General features: G+C 44.6%; 1 protein-coding gene across 1 annotated transcript in view; it reads left to right on the forward strand.

Annotated features, from left to right (window-relative positions):
• sirt6 (sirtuin 6) overlaps positions 1-21,628 on the forward strand; it is a 26,141-nt gene extending 4,513 nt beyond the window's left edge. The window contains exons 3-8 of the mRNA XM_080859288.1: positions 1,171-1,353; positions 5,062-5,121; positions 9,462-9,557; positions 13,489-13,569; positions 19,405-19,528; positions 21,033-21,628. Coding sequence (XP_080715414.1) covers positions 1,171-1,353; positions 5,062-5,121; positions 9,462-9,557; positions 13,489-13,569; positions 19,405-19,528; positions 21,033-21,608 — 1,120 coding nt within the window. The 3' untranslated portion in view covers positions 21,609-21,628. The remainder of the gene's footprint in view (positions 1-1,170; positions 1,354-5,061; positions 5,122-9,461; positions 9,558-13,488; positions 13,570-19,404; positions 19,529-21,032) is intronic.
• Positions 21,629-25,000: the final 3,372 nt, after the last annotated feature.

Consider the following 25,000-nt stretch of genomic DNA (forward strand, 5'->3'; position numbering starts at 1 on the left):
ACTCACACTCACACTCACACTCACACTCACACTCACACTCACACTCACACTCACTCTCACTCTCACTCTCACTCTCACTCTCACTCTCACTCTCACACTCACACTCACACTCACACTCACACTCACACTCACACTCACACTCACACTCACACTCACACTCACACTCACACTCACACTCACACTCACACTCACACTCACACTCACACTCACACTCACACACACTCAATCACTCACACAGAGATGTACACTAACACACACACACACACAGATGTACACACACACACAGAGATGTACTGCTTTCTCTACACTAACGGACCTTGCAAGTGTTTCCCCCTCTGTTTACTTCACTGGGTCCACAGGAGCGTGAGCGAGAGCAAGACCATGTGTTTACAAATGCAAATGAGGAGCGAATTTCACCACCAGTGGCCAATCAGATTGTGTGGTGTTGTCTCTGCAGTTTCAAAATTGCAGGACTATGGCGTCGTTCGGTCGTTTAATTTGCTAAAGAGTAAAGCCTTGCCAGAGGTTGTTGTTGTTCCTGGTATGTTAGATATTTAATCCTGTGTTTTACCTTAGCAAAATGGCAGTTCTGATATAAAAACAAGTGACCAGATAGCCTACTAGCTTGCTAACTAGCTCGCTAGTCCAGTCTGGAATGCTATTTCCACAAAGCGAAGCAGGTGTTTTGCTTTGCTGACATGTATCCCTACCGTAAGGACTTACACAGGCCAGTATTACGCAATGAACTAGAAACAGCCCGTTCCTGTTTTCTGTTTTTTAAGCACACAGAGAGAGTGGAGAGGGTCCTTTGGGGTCTTTTCATAGGCAGCCAGACTTTACTGGTGACAGAGAAAACGCCACATCCTGCTCTTTCTCTCTTTCTTTGGCTCACTCACTCGCTCTCAAGCTCTCTCTCTCTCTCTCTCTCTGTGTAGGGTTCCTGAAGCGCTATCTCTCTCTCGCTCTCTCTCTCTGTGTAGGGTTCCTGAAGCGCTATCTCTCTCTCTCGCTCTCTCTCTCTCTCTCTCTCTCTGTAGGGGTCCTAAAGGCATGTCTGTGTGTGTGTGTGTGTGTGTGTGTGTGTGTGTGTGTAGGGGTCCTAAAGGCGTGCCTATGTGTGTGTCTGTGTGTGTGTAGGGGTCCTAAAGGCGTGTCTCTGTGTGTGTGTAGGGGTCCTAAAGGTGTGTGGACGATGGAGGAGCAGGGTGAGACGCCCCGCTTTGACATCACCTTTGAGGATGCGCGGCCCAGCCTGACACACCTGGCCCTGCTGCAGCTCCAGAGAGAGGGGCCCCTCCAGTACCTCGTCAGCCAGAACGTGGACGGACTACACGTGCGCTCCGGATTCCCACGGTAACACTGCCCGTGTGTGTGTGTCTGTGTGTGTGTGTGTCTGTGTGTGTGTGTGTCTGTGTGCAGCTTTAGTGCCATTTGTGTGTGTGTGTGTGTGTGTGTGTGTGTGTGTGTGTTTGTGTGCAGTTTTATGGCCGTGTGTGTGTGTGTGTGTGTGTGTGTGTGTGTGTGTGTCTGTCTGTGTGTGTGTGTGTCTGTGTGCAGCTTTAGTGCCATTTGTGTGTGTGTGTGTGTGTGTGTGTGTGTGCAGCTTTATGGCCGTGTGTGTGTGTGTGTGTGTGTTTGTGTGTGTGTGTGTGTGTGTGTGCAGCTCTATGGCCATTTCTGTGTGTGTTGTGTGTTTGTATTTGCCTCTCTGTTTTTCCTAAATAAATGTCATAATGGAAATAGGGAACATGGAAAGAATAGCCAACATGTTTTATAGATTTCTCACGGTCTCACCACGTCTCAGCAGGAAGAAACCGACAATGTTACTGTTGTAACTCTATGGGAACCTAACGTTACTGTTGTAACCAGGGGTTAAATTGAGATTTTCTATGTAGGGGGGCTCTGATCCGGAGGGGCAAATTTCACAAATCTTTCGAGGATTATGCAGTAAATAAGTTGCCAAATTAAACAAAAAACACATCACCGTTAAAGTTAACTTTGTGAAAAGTAACCTACTAACAAATACTTTCCATTTTCCACCACTTGTTTGTCATGTCATCCATTCATATGGATGTGAATCAATCAATATTAATACAATTATTAGTATTTGTTAGTAGGTTACTTTTCTAAAAAAATATTCACAGGGTCAATGCTAAAATACACTACTCACCCAAAAGCCAGATATCACTAACTTTTTGTGAGTAGTGTATGTTCAAGGACCAATGCATAGCCAGGAGGAAGATTCAGATGATGAGCAACCATCCACAAGCAGTGAAGTAAGCAGCCAACAACTCCAGCATTTGTTATATGTTGCTTAATATGTACTATGTAGATTTTGAGTGTGTTTAATGAGGACACATTAAGAGCTGATTCATTGATACAAATAAGTTTGAAATTCATCCAGCTAGGAATGAGAAATGTGATTCGGAGATCGCATAGACTACTTGCTAAATCATTTAGAATTAGCAGCATTGTTCTTTTTAACTAGCGCTTGCGAGTTGACACACCAGTAGCAGGCTATCCCTGCATGTCTAAGGTTAATTTTTCCTGCTTAATGAAAATGCAAGCCCATATCTAATGATATTAGCCTATTGGTGATGATCGACCTCTTTCAAAATACCGTGCACCTTTAATTTTGTTTCTCTTACCTCGCCATTCACCTGTCTACTACGATATGTCTGATGATGACCGATTGACGTTGTGTTGTCTGATCGCGGAGGAGGAGCTGCTGCGCAAGTTTCGTGCGCGATATGCCTACTTCTCAAACTTGCTCCAGATGTCTAGGCCAGCCTTTCCCTACCATTATTTAGATTTGTGTTTTAAAACAACATAGATTTGCAATGGAAAAGTTGTAAATGAGTAGGACAACATTGCTTGTGAATGGACTAGGCAGATTGCCAAAATCGGCTGGAGCTGCTGCGCAGCAGATCTGCTTTGCAGAACTCCAGACCCGGCAGCTTATGTGCCGGGGCTCCGCCCCGGACAGCCCCGGCCCAATTTAACCACTGGTTGTAACTCTATGGTAGCTCCAACGTTACTGTTCTAACTATATGTTAACGCCAACGTTACTGTTGTAACTCTATAGTAACTCCAACGTTACTGTTGTAACTCTATGGTAACTCCAATGTAACTGTTCTAACTCTATGGTAGCTCCAACGTTACTGTTCTAACTATATGTTAACGCCAACGTTACTGTTGTAACTCTATGGTAACTCCAATGTAACTGTTCTAACTCTATGGTTACTCCAACGTTACTGTGTGTGTGTGTGATATGGGGAGAAATCCTGAGCGTATGTCATTAAAACCAAGAGTTTAACTTTACTTTGAATATTAAACAAAGTTGTCAATTGATAACATAACCATTACACAACAGATATTTTAAGTGATCAGCACTTTAGGTCCTCACTAGAAGAGACTTTCAGACTTCTAAGAAAATGAAACATTCAGATTGTTTCACAGTATAACGTTAATCAGCAGCCAATTTGGCCAGTTGGGCTAGTGTTTGTTAGTGTGTGTGCGTGTGCGTGTGCGTGTGCGTGTGCGCGTGCGCGTGTGTGCGTGTGTGTGTGTGCTATAATAGGGCCGAGCGTAAAGCTGTGTGTAGGGGTCAGCCATTGACGCCTGTGTGACTACTGGGGGCTTAATGAAGTGCGTCTGAAAGGAGCCGGTGTTGTGAGGGTGGGGGGGGGGGGGGTGGGTGAAGTTATTATCGGGGAGAGAATCGCTCCTGCTGGATCCCCCAGTGGACGGCCTTTCATTCTGCACACCCATTCATCTCTCTCTTCCTCTCCTCTTCATTCATCTCTGTCTTCCTCTCCTCTTCATTCATCTCTGTCTTCCTCTCCTTGCTGTCTTTCTCTCATCTCTTTCTTTTCTTCCCTGATGTCTTTCTTCCTCTCCATCTCTTCTTCTGTGCACGCCCTCCTCATCCTCTTTCTAGTCTTCGTCCTCTTGTTCCTGTCTTCCTCTTTCAGCGTCTGAGGCTGTCCTCTGCAGCGACATCTGACATTTGCGTCTGTGCCCACGCACGCACGCACGCACTCTCGTTCCCCTTCTCTCACACACACTCCCGCTCACACACACTCACACAAATACTCACTCTCTCCTGCACACACATTCCCACACATTCTCTCTCAACCACCTACATATTTGCATCCACACACACACACACACACACACACACAGACACACACACAGACACACACACACACACACATCTTTCCGTTGTTTTCTGTCCCTGATGCGGTCACTGATCCTCCTCTGCACACATCCATCACTTGATATCTCTCTTCCATTGTCATTGATGTCATTGATGTCAACTTTCTCTGAACTTTCCATCTCTCTTCTCCTCCTCCTCCTCCCCCTCTCTCTCCCTCCCTCAGCTCTCTCTCTCTCTCATTAATCTTACTCATGTCAGGTACTTTAAAACGAGCCTCTGCGTCACCCCACCGAGTCTGTCATGCCACGCAGGAATCACACACACACACACACACACACACACACACACACCCAGCATTGATCTGATATAAACACACACACACACACAGAAAGAGGCCTTGTATTCAGTGATGTTCTGTACGCACCAGGCTAGCAGCACATGGTAGTAAGAATGTTTCAAGGGAGATGCAGAGGTGCAGCCGGTGTGGTGTGTGCTGTGAGTGGGTTGTAAGTGGTGTGTGTGTGTGTAAATGTGTCTGTGTGTATGTAAATGTATTACATTATAAACTGGTTATATGCTGCCACAGCCTCGTCAATATGAAATATGAACATTGATTTAAATTCTTAAACCAAGCTTGCTTTATCTCTCCCTCCTTCACCCTCTCTCTCTCTTTATCTCACTCTCTCTCTCTCTATCTCACTCTCTCCCTCCTTCACCCTCTCTCTCTCTTTATCTCACTCTCTCTCTCTCTATCTCACTCTCTCCCTCCTTCACCCTCTCTCTCTCTCTATCTCACTCTCTCCCTCCTTCACCCTCTCTCTCTCTTTATCTCACTCTCTCTCTCTCTATCTCACTCTCTCCCTCCTTCACCCTCTCTCTCTTTATCTCACTCTCTCTCTCAGGGATCGTCTGGCAGAGTTGCATGGCAACATGTTTGTGGAAGAGTGCAGGAAATGTGGCAAGTGAGTCTCTTTCTCTCACACACACACACACACACACACACACACACACACACACACACACACACAGCAGGACCACTGAAACATCAAATTAACTTGTTACTGCTTTAACGCCCCCTAATGGACCCGCGGGCGGGCCCGTACTGGATAAATCGCCAAAACAAATCCTGAAAATTCTATTTCTGAAAATATGATTCAAACTCCCATTTAATATTTTTTTGTGGTAATCCAACTATATGTAAACCGATTTTCAGTTGTCTACATGCATCCGTTACAAATAAATACAATTTTAAACACACCATGACACATCCTCATTTTTTACATATGGAGCAGCCTCCTCCCATAACTAAGCCATTTAAATGTGTTTCTGCATTATCCGTACCTTAAATAACGTTATAGAACATTCATTTACCTTCAAAACATCTAAAAAAACAGACTTGAACTGCATGGTTATGTCCATAAAGTTGTTTATTCACTTGCTCACGACATTGAGAAAAAACGTTCACTTTCTTGTATGTTTCTGATGACGATCTCCTCGCTCTCTTCCTGACAACACTACACGAAGTTATCACGTGATGTTATATATAGTTACAAAGCTTAAGACCCCCTCTTTCAGAATTTTTGGATTTTATTGGCTGTTAAACACATGTTTGTCATGAGTGACAGGCATTACCACCAATGGCATCAGCTCTCAATCATGCAGCTGCTCAGGCATGTCCTATCATAGCACTTTACACTTCTTGTAAGACTTCTCAGTAGTGATTGACACCTGTTTTACCGAATAATAGAGATTCTAACAAAAAAGTAGGTAGGTCATTTGCCCTGATTGCTCAGTCCTGGAGTTTAGATTTTTGAAAGCGCAACTCAAGAGTCTCAGCTGCGCTCCCGGTGCGTAAATGGGCCATTTTGTTTACCTTCAAATGCGCACAGCAAGTGGTTTGGTCCACACGATCCTGAGGGCTTGTTTGTGCATATTTTTGGCTGCAATTTGTCTCCCTTGTACTCATCCATCATAGCAAAACGAGGATTGCAGATGAGTGAAATACATGGGATGATTTTTGATGATTTTCGGGGAAGCCAGTGGACTAAGCATGGACTAGCATGCTAGCATGGACTCAGCATGGACTAGCATGCTAGCATGGACTCAGTGGAAGATTGAATGGAATCGATGCCATCCTCGATGCGTAAGTAATTTAAACCAACTACTTTTCAGTGCATACCAGTAAGCTATGCATATGCCTTATTCTCTTTAGTGCTTTATTTTTTTTATCATTGTGGGATGTAGTTGGCTAGTAATGGATATTGGTTAGCATGCTGCTGCTGTATTTACGTAGCTGCAATGTAGGCTACAACATACTAACATATCACAACCTGCTTCTTGCCTCAAAACGCATAGAAATGTTTTATTTACATCTGCTAAATGCATAATGCCTATGTTATTATCACACTTCAGCTTGACTATGGTGTTTTTTACATATGTTTACATTTTACATATTTGTGCATTAGCTTAGTAAATACCATGAAGCAAAATTCAATTGTAAGGCATGACCCAGTCAAAATATTTATATTGTCCAACGTTTTTATCTTGCAGTGACCCAGCCCCAGCCCCAGCTCCAGCTCCAGCTCCAGCATCACCCTCACCCCCGTCGTCACCACCACTACTACCAGCTGCACAGCCTCCAACAGTGACACAATCCAATTTCAAAAGAAATTGTAATATTAGTCTAAAATGGAGTTATATATGTCTGTACAACGAAAAAAAACAATGATATACAATGAGATTTTTTTTTTTTATGCATTTGGAGAGCTTGGAGAGGTTTTGGACACTTGGAGACGCCTGAATGCACCATTTAGATATTGCTGTGCAACACCTGGACATTTTTAGATATCTGCTGCAAAACATAAAAATGAAAGGCGTTTTTTACATTTTTGACATTTTGTTCTGTATATGATGCTTTGAAATTGATATTTAATGATGAAAATAAAAGTCAGGAGGTGAATGCATGTCTTGGCCCATTTGTCTTCTTCAATTTAAGATATGAATGATCTTTGTATCATGTGTACAACTTCAGATATTGAGTGTTATTATGTGTTAGTACAAATCGTTCCAAATTAAGGCGAAATATCCCACTGCAGTAACAGGTTAAATGCAAGTGTGAAGTATGTGACTGTCTAAATATGTGAATTAGTCACGGTAGATGTTTTTCTTCGTGTCCGAATACCATAAGGACAGGTGCGTATGGCACGTGTGTTCGTGCGTGTGTGTGCGTGCGTGCGTGTGTGCGTGCGTGCGTACGTTCGTGCGTGCGTGCGTGCATGTTGCACACTGATCAATGCAGAGAGCAGATGGAAACAAACATCCTCCAAATAAAAATCCCAATAATTTCCACTCAAGGACTGAGCCACAGAGACACTCCATTAGGAGTGAGACACACACACACACACACTCCATAAGGACTGAGACACACACACACACACACACACACACACACACTTAAGGAATGAGACACACACACACACACTCCATAAGGACTGAGACACAGAGACACTTCATAAGGACTGAGACACACACACACTCCATAAGGACTGAGACACAGAGACACTCCATAAGGACTGAGACACACACACACACACACACACACACTCCATAAGGACTGAGACACACACACACTCCATAAGGACTGAGACACAGAGACACTCCATAAGGACTGACACACACACACACACACTCCATAAGGACTGAGACACACACACACTCCATAAGGACTGAGACACACACACACTCCATAAGGACTGAGACACACACACACACACACACACACACTTAAGGAATGAGACGCACACACACACACACACACACACACACACACACACACTCCATAAGGACTGAGACACTCCATAAGGACTGACACACACACACACACACACACACACTTAAGGAATGAGACACACACACACACACACACACACACACACACACACACTCCATAAGGACTGAGACACAGAGACACTCCATAAGGACTGAGACACACACACACTCCATAAGGACTGAGACACACACACTCTCCATAAGGAAGAAACCGTCTTACAAATGCTAATGTAGTTCACAGTAATGACCATGTTTTGCTTCCGTGGGTCATTTAAAAAGAAAGCATTTATGCAGCTAGTTACTGTCTCTATGGCAACATGAAGACAGTAACTAGCTCCCTAAATGCTTTCTTTTGAAATGGCAACATAATTACAGGCACCGAAAGTCCTTCTCCATCATGCACTTCCTGATAAATGCTCAGAGCTATTTCCAGTGGGTCATGTAGGGCCAATAGTTTTCCGCGAAAACGGAAAACGGACGGAATTCGCGGAATGGACCATTTGAAACGGAATGGACCATTTGAACATGGGCAACAACACTATCAACAGAGAGTTTTTCATACAGTTAAAGTGCAGGAAAGGCATTTTACGGCTGGTCTCTTGATTTTCCGCCATCTTCTTTGACTGCGCATGTCAATCTACCTCAGGGTGAACAAAATTAGCTGAAACGAGAAAAAAAAACGGAATTCACCAAAAGTGAAACGGAAAATGCATTTTTTTTTAAACGGAAAACTATTCGCCCTAGTCATGCAATGTTGGAGCCAGCTGTCTTGAGTGGATCATGTGACCCTGTTAGTGTTGCTGAAATGGAATAGGAAGTTGTTGAAGTAACACAATGCAACAATTTGACACTTTCTGAGGTACGGTTTTATTAGCAACTAGTTTTGATACCATACTCAAATTCATTTTGATTGCTTATGGTCATGTGAAGGACAGATATACACCTGTGTCTTCCTATGTAGTTCTGTGTACTGGGCTGGAACACCCTGCACAAATGGAAGAAAAGCTCTCACACACATGACATTGCCAGCTATACGGCCAAAAGACACCAGGTTAATGTGTTGGCAAACTTCTATCAGTGTCAGCTGGGCTTGGGCTGGGTGTTTGCAAGGTTTTGGCATGCCTTTTAGGAAGTTAGCTTACTAGTTTTGGAACAGAACTCTGTATTGCTGCTTTAAGTATAAACAGGATGACAAATATGAAATATTTTTGCCATCGACTTTGATGGTTTGTTGTTACGTTCTTAAGTTTTGACGTATTTGTGTGCTGTTGCTGTAGAAACCGTGTGGGATTGTGTGCTGTTGCTGTGGAAACCATGTGGGATTGTGTGCTGTTGCTGTGGAAACCATGTGCGATTGTGTGCTGTTGCTGTGGAAACCGTGTGGGATTGTGTGCTGTTGCTGTGGAAACCGTGTGGGATTGTGTGCTGTTGCTGTGGAAACTGTGTGGGATTGAGGGCTGTGTTTGTCATCCAGGCAGTATGTGCGGGAGAAGGTGATCGGTGTGATGGGCCTGAAACCCACTGGCAAGTACTGTGAGGTGACGCGCTCACGAGGCCTACGGGCGTGCAGGTAACACACACACACACACACACACACACACACATATACACAAACACACACACATATACATACACACACACACACACATATACACACACACACACACATACACACACACACACTTATACACATATACACGCACACACATACACACATACAATAAATGTATATATACTCAAACACACCCACAATACGTATATACTCCCACACACACACAATAAATATATGACATTTTCACCAGATGTTGATTACAAACCAAGTAATCCATACATACAAAGAAACCAACGCAAATACATTATGAAATTAAGTTATGTGTATTAATGTAAAATAACACAGGGAAATAGAATTGAACACATGAAGAAAGGGAGGTGCAAAAAGGCCTGGAAAGCCAAGACAACAGCTGAAATCTATTAGTAATTATAAAGCAATCCGGCCCCTTGTCAGTGCAAATTAATATCCCAACTGATGGCCTATAAATAGGGTGTCTCATTACCAAGGTGTCACACAAGAAAAATCTCATTATGGGTTAAAGCAAAGAGCTCTCTCAAGACCATCGCAACCTTATTGTTGCGACAGAGGAGTGGAAATAATTATCAGAAGAGCCAAGGACCACGTGTGGAGAGCTTCAGAAAGACCTGGAATTTGCAGGTACAGTTGTTTCAAAGAAAACAATAAGTAATGCACTCAACCGCCAAGGCCTGTATGCACGCTCACCACATAAGACTCCTTTGCTGAAGAAAAAGCATGTTGAAGCTTGTTAAAAGTTTGCAGCACGACATTTGGACAAGCTTCTGAAAATACTGGGAGAATATAGTCTGGTCAGATGAGAGCAAGTCTTTAGAATACATAATGCAGACCATGTTCAGAGGACAAATGGCACTGCGCATTTTGGAGGTGGGAACGTCATGGTGTGGGTCTGCTTTTCAGCATAAGGTACTGGCAAACGTCACACAATTGAAGGAAGGATGAATGGAAAAATGTACCGAGACATTCTTAATAAAAATCTGCTGCCATCTACCAGGAGGATAAAGATGAAACGACTGTGGACATTTAAGCAAGACAATGAACAGCCAAGGAAACTTAATTGGTTTCAGAGAAAGAAAATAAAGCTGCTAGAATTGCCCAGCCAATTACCTGACTTGAATACAATTGAAAATCTATGGAAAGAACTGAAGATCAGAGTTCATAGAAGAGGCCCACAGAACCTTCAAGATTTGAAGACTGTCTGAGTGGAAGAATGGGCCAAAATTAGCAATGCATACGATTAGTTTCTCCATACAGGAAGTGTCTTGAAGCTGGCATTACCTGCAAATGCTTAAGTATTAAATTAATATCAGTAAGCGTGTTCAATACTTTTTCCCTGTGTTATTTCATATTATTACACATAACTTAATTTCTGAACTTTATTTGTTGTTTTGGTTTGGGTTGTTACCAACATCTGGTGAACATTTCATGTCAATAGCACCTTTGGAAATATATTTATTGAGAAAAATGGTGACTTATTTTACCCGCTGTATATACTCACACACACACATATACACACACACACACACACAATAAATATATACTCCCACACACACATAATAAGTATATACTCACACACACACACAATAAATATATACCCCCACACACAATAAATATATACTCCCACACACACATAATAAGTATATACTCACACACACACACAATAAATATATACCCCCACACACAATAAATATATACTCCCACACACACACACACACTCAATACTCCCACACACACAGAGTGGGGAAAATGATCGTTGTGAAGAGCCTGGAGACCACTACTCTGCCATGACATGCAACACACGCACAACACACACACACTCTTTCACCCACACATGTCTATATATGCTAAACATACACACACTTATCTATATATGCCAATCACACACACACACACACATCTCTACAGTATATATGCCAATCACACACACACACACACACACTGCCTCTCTCACGCGCTCTTTCACACTAATGAGGCCCTTATGCATGCAGTTAACAAACACACACTGAATGGGGGTTCACCCCGGGGCGCCATACAGGCTAAAACTGCCTCTGCACTAACTCAAAATATGGGTGTGTGTGTGTGTGTGTGTGTGTGTGTGTGTGTGTGTGTGTGTGTGTGTGTGTGTGTGTGTGTGTGTGTGTGTGTGTGTGTGTGTGTGTGTGTGTGTGTGTGTGTGTGTGTGTGTGTGTGTGTTATGGGTGTGGGGATTTGCAATAACAAAGGGAACACATGCCACTTTGAACTAGAGGGACTGGTAGGCATTGCCTAGCAACAGTTGTGTGAGGACAGAGAGCTGTCAGTACAGTAGTTATAAAATGAACACACGCACACACACACACATGCACACGCACTCTCTCACACACACACACACACACACACACACACTCACAAACACACACACACACTGTGGCATCTCCCCTATGTGATGTGTACTCAGGCACGCCTGCTTCTCCCTGTCAATCAAACTCTGTGACTGCAGGAAAATAAACATTTCCATGAATTGTCCTTTAAGGCAAATACTATTGCCCATGCAGTCCACGTCAACGTTGACCCCCGCATATTTAACTGAAATCAATCAGTAGCAAAATACAGCAACTCCGCAAGGTCGAAGAACGTTACCCAACGTAGAGAACAGCAGAGCGTCACCCCACGCAGAAAACAACAACAGGTGACATGACTGATCTGCCTGCAGATTTTCTCAGTCGATCCAAACTAAAACACATATTGTTATGTGAAAATTCACCCTAGTTAGTTCAGGACTCCGGAGCTGCATATAAGTATATGTATTAGACAAACAACAACAACAATTGCAATCGGCTCCCCTCCCAGCACAAGGCTGAAAGTGAAGCAAGGATAAACACATCGCACCAGGTCAATATAGACAGAAGTTAGGCGTTCAGCAGGGATAACCATGTGGTGGATTTCTGACGTCCGAGGCACGGATGGAAGTTTTACACAAGATTGGAAAGAGCACAGTTCGACCCTTCTTATCGCCTTTGGTCTAAACATGCTCTTGTAGGTATAGACTGAGTGGCACCTATCAATCTTAGTTACACACACACACACACACACCGAAAAGCCATGTTCCTGCTTTCATAAGCAAATGATTCATATAAGGTAATTGATAATACAAGGCACTTCATTATTATATTCTTAAGTCATTAACAGTGTTTGGAAATAATCACATGTACTGTAATAAACGGGCATTAGTGAAGATCTTAACTGAAACACAAATAATCTAATTAACAGGCGTTTGGGAAGCACATTTCTAAGACTTAAACTTTTTGGCTTCACTTATTTTTTCGAAAACTTATCCAGGCCTGGTAATTGCTATTTTCAAAATCCATGACTTTTCCAGGTTTTTCATGGCAGTGTTTGTGTCTGTGCGTGTGCGTGTGCGTGTGTGTGTGTGTGTGTGTGTGTGTGTGTGTGTGTGTGTGTGTGTGTGTGTGTAGGTGGTCAAATGGGAGGTGGTGACATGATTCAGTGTTGATCCACTTCATCCCCCCACACCTCAAGTCTAATCCTGTTGCCTCTCTCCTCATCCTCCTGTCGTCACACTCCTCCTCTCCCTCTTATCTGTCTCACACACACACACACACACACACTCTCACGGACACAAACTCTCACACACACACACACTCTCTCCGACGCACACAGACACACACATTGCACAGGCACAAACTAACACACACACACACACTCTCACGGACACAAACTCGCTCTCACACACACACACACACACACACACACACACAAACTCACTTGAAAACACACATGTAAGTCACCAGTGGTAATCTGTTTACCATTTGCAGCATTTCATATATAAATGGCTCGGTGTTGTGCCTTCTTATATAAGTGTGTGTGTGTGTGTGTGTGTGGTGTGTGTGTGTGTGTGTGTGTGTGCTTGCAGGGGAAAGCTGATGAGCACCATCCTAGACTGGGAGGACCCGCTGCCTGACCGTGACCTCAACAGATCTGAAGATGCCTCCAGGTGTGTGTGTGTGTGTGTAAATGTGTGAGTGTGTGCTGACGAGACCTGCAGTTGTGTGTGTGTGTGTGTGTGTTGAGGAGACTAGGTGTGTGTTCGTGTGTCCCCTAAGTGACCGAGGTCAAAGGTCAGCCTCCTCCAGCGTGACCCTGACGGTCCTGCTGAGGTGATGGACATGAGTATGCATAGCATGAATGTATATTCCCTAATGACCTTCAGGATGATGAGATGAGAGTGTGTGTATATTAGGATGACGGCGATGATGATGATGAGAGTGAGTGTGTGTGTGTGTTTATATGAAGATGGGCTGAGAGTGACCGTCCTCCTGAAGTGATGGACATGAGTATGCACAGCATTAGTGTGTGTGTGTGTGTGTGTGTGTGTGTGTGTGTGTGTGTGTGTGTGTGTGTGTGTGTGTGTGTGTGTGTGTTTATATGAAGATGGGCTGAGAGTGGCCGTCCTCCTGAAGTGATGGACATGGGTATGCATAGCATTAATGAATATTCCATTATGAATATTCCATCGCTGAATGACCTTCAGGTCAACATGCATCACATGTATTATGCATGATTGTGTTGGGTCCATATAGAGTGTGTGTGTGAGGATGATGCCATGAGAGTGAGAGAGTGTATATTAGGATGATCGCGATGATGATGGTGAGAGTGTGTGTATGAGGATGGGCTGAGAGTGAGAGTGTGTGTAGATGAGAATGGGGCTGAGAGTGTGTGTATTTGATTATGATGATGATGATGTGTGTTTGTGTGTGTGTGAGGATGATGGCGATGTGTAGTCATTGAGGCGGGAACAGAAAGGCCATCAGGAGATGAAATTCATGAGCTTCCACCCTGATCCGGAACCTTCCATCCACTGGCAGACACACACACACACACACACACACACACACACATACAGTGCCACTTGAAAGTATGTGAACCCCTTGAGCACTTAAGCGTTTTCTGTTGTTTTACCATGATTTTTCATTTTTTTATCACCAATTTTCCATAGATGAAATGTCAGGTTTATGTTTATCATTTGCATGTACTTGTTTAGAGGAAATTGTTTGAGAAGCTGAAAAACTACATGAAACATGGAATTAGTCCATTTCAAAAGTAAGTGAACCCCCAGCTGAATTGATAAAGTCAAGCAGGTAACAGATTCAGTGAAACTTATTTGGGTGAATAATTAGTCAATTGAGCAAACCGATCATCTGAGACATCCTTAGGGAAAGGTTTGGGCAACACAGATTAAAAGAGAGAGGAAACCAACCAAACTACTGTAGTGCCAAGGTGTACCCACACAGATCAACAATGCCGAGAGGAAACGAGATATCCGAGAACATCAGGAAGAAGGTACTGACAGCCCATCAGTCTTGGGAAAGCTATAAGACCATCTCCAAAAGATTCAGATTCTTTAAGAAGAATAAATCAGGTAAAAGTCAACCCACACATCACCTCTAAAGAGTTTCGGACCTCTCTGGCAGCATCTGGGGTAAATGTACATGGGTCTACAATCAGACGAAAATTGTTGGTTTTGATTGTGACAAAATAATTCTATCTCGGACTCATCTGTTTAAAGAAGGGACTTCCAGAAGGCCTTTGGTTTATCCAAGTGCTCTCGGGCAAAGTTGAAACGGGCAGTTTTGTTCTTTCTTGAGAGCAGAGGCCTCCTTCTAGCAACCCGATCATGAATGTCATGTCTATTCAATTTTCGTCTGATTGTAGACCCATGTACATTTACCCCAGATGCTGCCAGAGAGGTCTGAAACTCTTTAGAGGTGATGTGTGGGTTGACTTTTACCTGATTTATTCTTCTTCTGGTGCTTCTTGGTGATGGTCTTGATGGGCGTCCACTTCTAGGCAGAGATGCGGTCATGTTGAATGCCCTCCATTTCAAAATGATTTGTCTTGGATGGATGGATGGAGCTGGAATCTTGTGGAGATGGTCTTATAGCTTTCCCAAGACTGATGGGCTGTCAGAACCTTCTTCCTGATGTTCTCCGATATCTCGTTTCCTTTCGGCATTGTTGATCTGTGTGGGTACACCTTGGCACTACAGTAGTTTGGTTGGTTTCCTCCCTCTTTTAATCTGTGTTGCCCAAACCTTTCCCTAAGGATGTCTCAGATGATCGGTTTGCTTAATTGACTAATTAAGCACCCAAATAAGTTTCACTGAATCTGTTACCTGCTTGACTTTACCAATTCAGCTGGGGGTTCACTTACTTTTGAAATGGACTAATTCCATGTTTCATGTAGTCTTTTGGCTACTCAAACAATTCCCTCTAAAAAAAGTACATGCAAATGATAAACATAAACCTGACATTCCTTCTATGGAAAATTGGTGATGAAAAAAAATGAAAAATCATGGTAAAACAACAGAAAACTCCTAAGTGGTCAAGGGGTTCACATACTTTAAAGTGGCACTGTACGCCCTGATCTGGAACCTTCCGTCCACTGGCAGGAGGCTCACCGTGAGATTACATCTCCCATCGGAGAGCTCACGCACACCTGCTGACTGGCAATTAGCTAGATGAAAGAGGGAAATACACACACACTCACACACACACACTGGCACAACTACACTTTCACACACAAAACTCACACACACACACACACACACACACACTCACACACACACACTGGCACAACTACACTTTCACACACAAAACTCACACACACACACACACACACACACACACACACACACACACACACACACACACTCACACACACACACTGGCACAACTACACTTTCACACACAAAACTCACACACACACACACACACACACACACACACACACACACACACACACACACACACACACACACACACACACGGGCACAACTACACTTTCACACACAAAACTCACACACACACACACACACTCATGCACAACTACACACTACACACAAACACAAGCACACACACAAATACATGTACATCATATGGAAATACACACACACATACACTCTCACCCCAGGGTAATTCACTACTCCTTGTGCTCTCTGTAAGTGTGTGTGAGGAGCTGGTATGTGTAAACGGTGTGGTATGGATGAGGCTTTCAAGGTGGGGGTGGGGGGGTTCTCAAAGTCACTAGAACTCCTTCCATTAGGCCACTCTGAAAAGAGCACTGTGAATGGCTCTGACACACACACACACACACACAGCTTGTCTGCCGCGGCCGCTGGTATGTCGAACGCACCACACATTTTGCAAGTCCCACAATGCACTGTCCCCGCGTTGGTAGCATACATCAATTTAGGGAGCGCTTGCCCCCTTGTCCGGCTCTCGATTTACACCCTTTTTTTTTTATTTCGGCCCTCTGTGTATTTCAGTTTGACACCCTGCTTTAACACCTGTCTCCAATCCTCCCTTTTAACAGTCGTATGCAAAAGTGTAGGCACCCCTCTGAGGCTGCATGATAATTTACTCCGTCTTCACCAAAAAAAGTATTCGTAGGGATAGGCGCGCTCTACTTCAAAACAAATATATAAATGCGTTTTCGGGTGCGAGTAAAAGTATGTAAACTATTGGTAGAATGAAAACCGCACTCTCAAGCTTTTCTCTTTTAACAATAAGACCAGTTTATGTTAGTACAGACGCGTTTCGGCCTTACGCCATCGTCAGTGTGTGATCACACAAAAAAGATCACAGAGGTATATTATTAGTTTTCTAGTAAACACTGAGTGCTGGGGTGTTCTCCACACAATGATATTGAGCGTAGCAGTATTTAGTTGTGTGAAATTAAATCAAATGTAAAAAATAGGCTGTGCAAAAGTTTGGCCCTAATCATTTTGTTGACTTGAATACCTGTACCTACTTAATGCTGATTAACTGCAACACATAATTAGTCTGATTAACTCGTTAAGCATTCAATTCCATAGAAAGGTGCATCCAATCATTATAAAAGGTAGTTAAGGTAGCAATTGCAAGTTGTGCTTCTCTTTGAACCTTCTCTGAACAGTGGCAAAATGGGGGCATCAAAACAGCTATCGAATGATCTAAAAACAAAGATTGTTCAGCAGTATGGTTTAGGGCAGGGCTGCCCAATTTGGGGCCCGCGGGCCAAATGTGGCACGCGCTGGATTTATTTTGGCCCGCGCTCCGGTCAGAATTATAGTTAGAACGTCATTCGTTAGACAGCATTTTAACCCATTTTTAACAGGGTCTCTGTTTCAACGTCATATTTAACTAAGACTGGTTGCAGTTCACTGCTTGGCCACAGTTTTAACATTGTTTCAGATGGGTCAAGGGGGGCGCTATTGACCTTTTGTCAATACAGATCCATATCTATGGTTATCTTGTTGCTATGCTAGCTAACTAGCTAGCTTTTACCTTAACCTTAAACGATTTAAATGGAAGAGCTCCGTTTGCATGAAATGATAGCTAGTTATCTAGCTGATGTTATAGTCTTCTCAACTTACATGTAGGCTTATAATGGGAAAAGGTAGAACAAGTTCATATTCATGAGTTCAAATTCACACATGTCAACACGAGTTTAGCAACTGCCAACTGTAAGTACCTTACTTATGTTTGTGTAAAGAATGTTGATATGAAATATGAAATCAACCAGTAGTCAATGTGCAAGCTCTCTCTCTCTCTATCTGAGTTGGGGCAGTCTGTCCTTCAGTTGAGGTCAAGGCATGACGCTCTCTTGCTACAAGTTTCACCTGCTCGTGTTAGCTTAACAAATGTTTGTGGAGGTAGCCTTTGGAGTCAAGTGCTGTCACGGCGCTTGTTTCCACGGCACAGCTTACACGTAACTGTTATATCTTTCTCTTTTGACGGATACAAATAGAAAATAATGGGAGTATTTCCATCGAAACATCAGCAGTCACTCTTGTTGCCTGCAATCATGTTTATTAGCCTTTAACTTGCTGTTAGTTGATTGGCCACAAACTTACATTTTGGCCATTATAGAAGTCCCCTACCTATCTTCCCTGTGTATACTAATAGATTACATAAAATTAGTATGATATGTTAATAAATGTTTCTTTTTTTACCTGAAGCAAATGTTATCTTTCCCCATTATTTTCGTCTTGGAGTATACCAGAATGCTTAATTTACATGTTAAAATAACAAAAAAATCTGGGGGGGATACCCCCAGACCCCCCTACAGGGGCTTGGTTTGTCACCTTTTTTTAGCCCTTCGGAGTTTGCAGGTATGTACATTAAAGGTAATGTTAATTGGGTACACATATGCAATACATTTCAATATAATGGGACATGACCTAACATGAAACTCTGGTTTTGGCCCGCGGCCCTCCACTCCGATTAATATTTGGCCCCTGACAAGAAAGAATTTGGGCACCCCTGGTTTAGGGGAAGGCTACAAGAAGTTATCCTGGAGGTTTCAGCTATTAGTTTCCACTGTGAGAAATGTTATTAAGAAATGGAAGGCAGAGTTCTTGTTAAGGCCAGAAGTGGCAGGCCAAGACAAATAACAGAGAGGCAAAGAGGGGTCAGAATGGTCAAGGACAACCCTCAGACCACCTCCAAAGACCTGCAAGGCCATCTTGCTGCAGATGGTGTCACTGTGCTCCACACCATCTGCAGCAAGATGGCCTTGCAGGTCTTTGGAAGTGGTCTGAGGGTTGTCCTTGACCATTCTGACCCCTCTTTGCCTCTCTGTTATTTTTCTTGGCCTGTGTGTGTCTGTCTGTCTGCCTGTCTGTCTGTCTGTCTGTGTTACTAGCGTGCTGATGTCAATCACAGAATACTGGATATGTTGGGACATTGAGAAGGGCTCTTCTGAACCGTGTGTGTGTGTGTGTGTGTGTGTGTGTGTGTGTGTGTGTGTGTGTGTGTGTGTGTGTGTGTGTGTGTGTGGTGTGTTACAGGCGTGCTGATGTGGCCATTACGTTGGGAACGTCTCTTCAGATAAAGCCCAGCAGTGACCTGCCTCTCATCACCAAACGCAAGGGAGGAAAACTAGTCCTCATCAACTTACAGCCCACCAAATACGTGAGTCTGTCTCTCTCGCTCACACACACACACACACACAAACACACACACACACACACACACACACACACACACACTAGTCCTCATCAACTTACAGCCCACCAAATACGTGAGTCTGTCTCTCTCTCTCTCTCACACACACACACACACACACACACACACACAAACTAGTCCTCATCAAATTACGGCCCACCAAATACGTGAGTCTGTCTCTCTCTCTCACACACACATACACACACACACACACTAGTCCTCATCAACTTACAGCCCACCAAATACGTGAGTCTGTCTCTCTCTCTCACACACATACACACACACACACTGTCTCTTTCACACATACACACACACACACACACACACACACACACACACACACACACACATTCACACTGTCTCTTTCACACACACACACTGCACCAGCACTGAACAGGTAGCAGCCCAACACAGACCCTAGATCCATCAGTCTTGATTTTCACGAGGAAGAACTTGAGAATCCATGTTCAGTGGGCTAGCCCATCCTAATTAGAGCTGTGTGTGTGTGTTTGTGTGTGTGTGTGTGTGAGAGAGAGAGACAGTGTGTGAGTGTGTTTGTGTGTGTGTGTGTGTGTGTGTGTTTGTGTGTGTGTGTGTGTGTGTGTGTGTGTGTGTAATGCCCATCCTAATTAGAGCTCACAAGTCGAACCCCAACATAATTTCAACATGTTTGTGCAAACCTGTGCGTCTGTGTGTGTGTGTGTGTGTGTGTGTGTGTGTGTGTGTGTGTGTGTGTGTGTGTGTGTGTGTGTGTGTTTGTGTGTGTGTGTGAGAGAGAGAGAGAGCGAGAGAGAGAGAGACAGTGTGTGTGTGTGTGTGTGTGTGTGTGTGTGTGTGTGTGTGTGTGTGTGTGTGTGTGTGTGTTCCAATGCCCATCCTTATTAGAGTTCACCAGTCAAATGATTCAGTGTTGATCCCCTTCACTGCCCCCCCCCCCCCCCCCCCCCACACACCTCGAGTCTAATCCTGTTGCCTCTCTCCTCATTCTCCTGCCGTCACACTCCTCCTCTCTCCCTCTTATCTGTCTTACACACACACACACACACACACTCACTTGAAGACACACTTGTTAGTCACTGGTGCTAATCTGTTTACCATGTGCAGCATTTCATTTATGAATGGCACTGTGTTGTGCCTTTTCATAGTGTGCATGTGTGTGTGTGTGTGCGCATTTATGTGAGTGTGTCTGTGTGTGCATGTGTGTGTGTGTCTCTGTGTGTCTCTGTGTGTGTGTGTCTGTGTGTGTGTGTGTGTGTGTGCATGTGTGTGTGTGTCTCTGTGTGTGTGTGTGTGTCTGTGTGTGTCTGTGTCTGTGTGGTGTGTGTGTGTGTGTGTGTGTGTGTGTGTCTCTCGATATTATTGTGCTCGGATGACCAAGAGTGTGACAGACAGACAGGTTTCATAGTCTAATGGACAAAACTGAGAGTTGTCAATCATCACTGAGAGCTGCCAATCATCTTTCTCCTTCCAGGACAAGCATGCTGACCTGGTTATCCATGGTTACGTGGACGAGGTCATGGGTCAGCTGATCAAGTGCCTGGGGATGGACATCCCTGAGTGGGAGGGGCCAACGCTCTGTGAGACCTCCCCCGGCGACCCTTTCTACCCGCCCCTCAGCAAACTCAAAGAGGAGGTGAAGACAGAGGAGGAGGTGAAGAAGGAGGAGAAGAGGGGATCAGGGGTGGTGAAGAAGGAGGAGAAGAGGGGATCAGGGGTGGTGAAGAAGGAGGAGAAGGGGGGATCAGGGGTGGTGAAGAAGGAGGAGAAGAAGAAGGGATCGAGAGTGGTGAAAAAAACGGAGAAGGGCCGAGAGATAAAGGGAGTGGCAGCTGTCAAAGGAGAGCAGGAAGAACCGCCCTCAGAGACTCTTCCAATGAGCGAGCCTGCAGCAGTGACGGACAGTGGCTCTGAGCCAATGAGAACACAATCTGCCCAGAATGAGGCGGAGTCGGTTAATGGTGCAGAACCTGATCCTTCCTGTCCGTCCGAGAGCGCTGATGAGCCGTCCCAACCCAAGAAAGCCCGGACTAAGCCTGCTGCAACGTAAACACACCGTACTACATGGAAAACATACACACACATAAACAGACACACACACAAACTCAGGCTGCATCCAGACACACTGCTTGGACTGCACTGCAGGTGCTGGAGAAAATGCACATCTCACAAACTCTTTTTTTACCGCAGGGGTGATCGGCTTCAAACCACACACACACACACACACACACACATTTCTGCATGCATACTCAAGGGGAAACTTGCAGACTGAATCTGGACAGTGGTCAGCTGCTTTCTTGAGCTGCTCAGAGTCTCTGTCTGAGTAACACTGCACACACACACACACACACACACACACACACACACACACACACACACACACACACACACACTGCACACAACCCTCATTACTCCTCTCTCAGTCCACTTTCTCTCTTAACATATTTCTCTCTGTCCTTTTTCTGTATCTCTCTCTCTGTCCTCTCTCTCTGTCCTCTCTCTCTCTCTCTAACATATTTATCTCTTTCTTTTTCTGTCCTCTTTCTCTCTCTCTGTCTCTGATCTCTCTGTCCTCTCTCTCTTTGTCGTCATTCATTCCGTCTATGTCTGGTGGTAGTTTGGACTTCAAAGACGGCCTCTTACCCAGAGTGCCCCCCTCCGGGTCCATTGTGTGTGTCCCAGTCTGCAGGTCGTCCGGGGATACTCTGAGGGAACCTTCCGGGTGATTTTAAACTATGAGTCTGTGTTCCCAAGCATGTGTGATCTGTGTGCCTACACGGACTACACTCTGTGACCTTGATTTGTATCTGTGAATTGTCGAAAGGATCCCTCTGCCTTTTCTAGTTAACCTCCCAGGACAATTGATGAATAAACAAATCCATGCAACTGTCAACCCCGCTGTGCTTTTGTTGGAGACAGTTACTTGTGTGGGCGTGTGTGTGTGTGTGTGTGTGGGTGTGTGCGTGTGTGTGTGTGTGTGTGGGTGTGTGCGTGCGTGGGGGGATCTTTGGGAGTGCTAAATGAACGCAGTAGAAAAATGCTGTAATTTCTCAGAAATGGATTTAAATGCAACACAAAGCCCATCCGGTGTTTAGATAAATAAGCCACTTTACCCCCCTATTCGGGAAATGACGGGTCTCGAAGAGGCAGAAGCACCTCACACACACACACACACACACACACACACACACACACACGTGTGCATTTAAATGCATCTTACACTCATCTCACTGTCAATTTGGTTTCTTTATTCTTTATACAAAGATCCAACACACAGAAGATAATCTTGACAGCATTCCAAAACACAAAGGATACTCCAAACAACGATAATCCAAAAGAACAAAAAAAAATCACGATCAAACGCCAATAGACGGAAGTCCAAAATCCCCCAAAAATACAGATAAAAACGGTCGCGAAAATCCCAAAACAAAAGATAATGGCAGAAGGCAAAATCAGGGAAGGCTACTAAAACAAGCACACTTCAAAATGCGGCTGAGAACCGCAACCCCAAACAACACGCAACCTGAGACCGAAAACTCACTTGCCCTGTAGTCGGGAACTAACATTGCAGAAAAGAGCAATTGCAAAAAGCCAGGTACTTATATCAAAGATCCAACACACAGAAGATAATCTTGACAGCATTCCAAAACACAAAGGATACTCCAAACAACGATAATCCAAAAGAACAAAAAAAAATCACGATCAAACGCCAATAGACGGAAGTCCAGCTGACAAAATAAAGTGGCTACATTAACTAGCAACACATAAGGAACAGGTGAGAACAGGCAATGGTAATCAGGTGAAGGAACATAACAGGAAACAGGTGAGGGCACACAAAGAAAACAATGACACATAGTAAACATAAAAAAACAAGTCCGTAACCATGTCTCTTTGGCCACCAGAGGCTGTCAATGTTCCAAATGGGTCACATTGTCTGTCACCGAACGTGACACATTCATCGTTATAACATTTGAAAAATACTTTCCGTTGTGTGTGCAGATGAAGGCTGATTGATGTAGGTCTATTGTTGGAGAGGATAAATGCTAAGAAATATACGTGCATATATGTTGAATTTAAGTCTGTGTGTGTGTGTGTGTGTGTGTGTGTGTGTGAGAAGGATGAACTCTTTGTACAGTAGTACACCCCTAAGGGCAGACAGAATCTTTCCTTCAGGATGAAGATTCCTCTTCGTCAGGAGTCTGGTTCTGAGCCTGTGTTTTGCTGATGCGCCTGGCAGTGGATCACAGACCTGAGCCTTCCTCTGGGTCACTATGGAGACGACCTCAGGATGGAGGCCTCCTCCTACAGGTAGGGTGAGAAGGAGATCCCTTAATGAATAAAAGATCCCTACATGAATTTGAGATCCCTTAATGAATAAGAGAACCCTTAATTAATTGAGATCCCTTAAAGGCACCCAGTGCAACTTTCGAGGCTTAAAAATAAACATTAAATTTCCCTTAATGAATGCCACCCAGCCCGACTCCAAACCCAGATGCCAGTTTGTATGAATGAATGTGTGTGTGTTTTAGCGTAATCAATACTGTGTTCAATTTAGTGGGAAACAGATCAAAATATGAACCATTCAAAATTCCTGCCCTTTCAGTTCTTCAGTAGAAGCAGTCAATCCCATCTACCCATCATCCATCCCCTCATGCCCTCACCCCCTCTCCCATCATCCATCCCCTCACCCCCTCACCCCCTCACCCCCTCACCCCCTCACCCACTCACCCATCATCCATCCCCTCACCCACTCACCCCCTCTCCCATCATCCATCCCCTCACCCTCTCACCCATCCCCTCACCCACTCACCCCCTCACCCACTCACCCATCATCCATCCCCTCACCCACTCACCCCCTCTCCCATCATCCATCCCCTCACCCTCTCACCCATCCCCTCACCCCCTCACCCCCTCACCCACTCACCCATCATCCATCCCCTCACCCACTCACCCCCTCACCCACTCACCCATCATCCATCCCCTCACCCACTCACCCCCTCACCCACTCACCCCCTCTCCCATCATCCATCCCCTCACCCTCTCACCCATCCCCTCACCCCCTCACCCCCTCACCCACTCACCCATCATCCATCCCCTCACCCCCTCACCCACTCACCCCCTCACCCACTCACCCATCATCCATCCCCTCACCCACTCTCCCCTCTCCCATCATCCATCCCCTCACCCACTCTCCCATCATCCATCCCCTCACCCACTCTCCCATCATCCATCCCCTCACCCACTCTCCCATCATCCATCCCCTCACCCACTCTCCCATCATCCATCCCCTCACCCACTCTCCCATCATCCATCCCCTCACCCACTCTCCCATCATCCATCCCCTCACCCACTCTCCCATCATCCATCCCCTCACCCACTCTCCCATCATCCATCCCCTCATCCCCTCTCCCATCATCCCTCTCTGCCTGTTTCCCTGGTAAC

Source organism: Sprattus sprattus (genome assembly GCF_963457725.1).
Source record: "Sprattus sprattus genome assembly, chromosome: 20".
Lineage (NCBI taxonomy): Eukaryota > Metazoa > Chordata > Actinopteri > Clupeiformes > Clupeidae > Sprattus > Sprattus sprattus.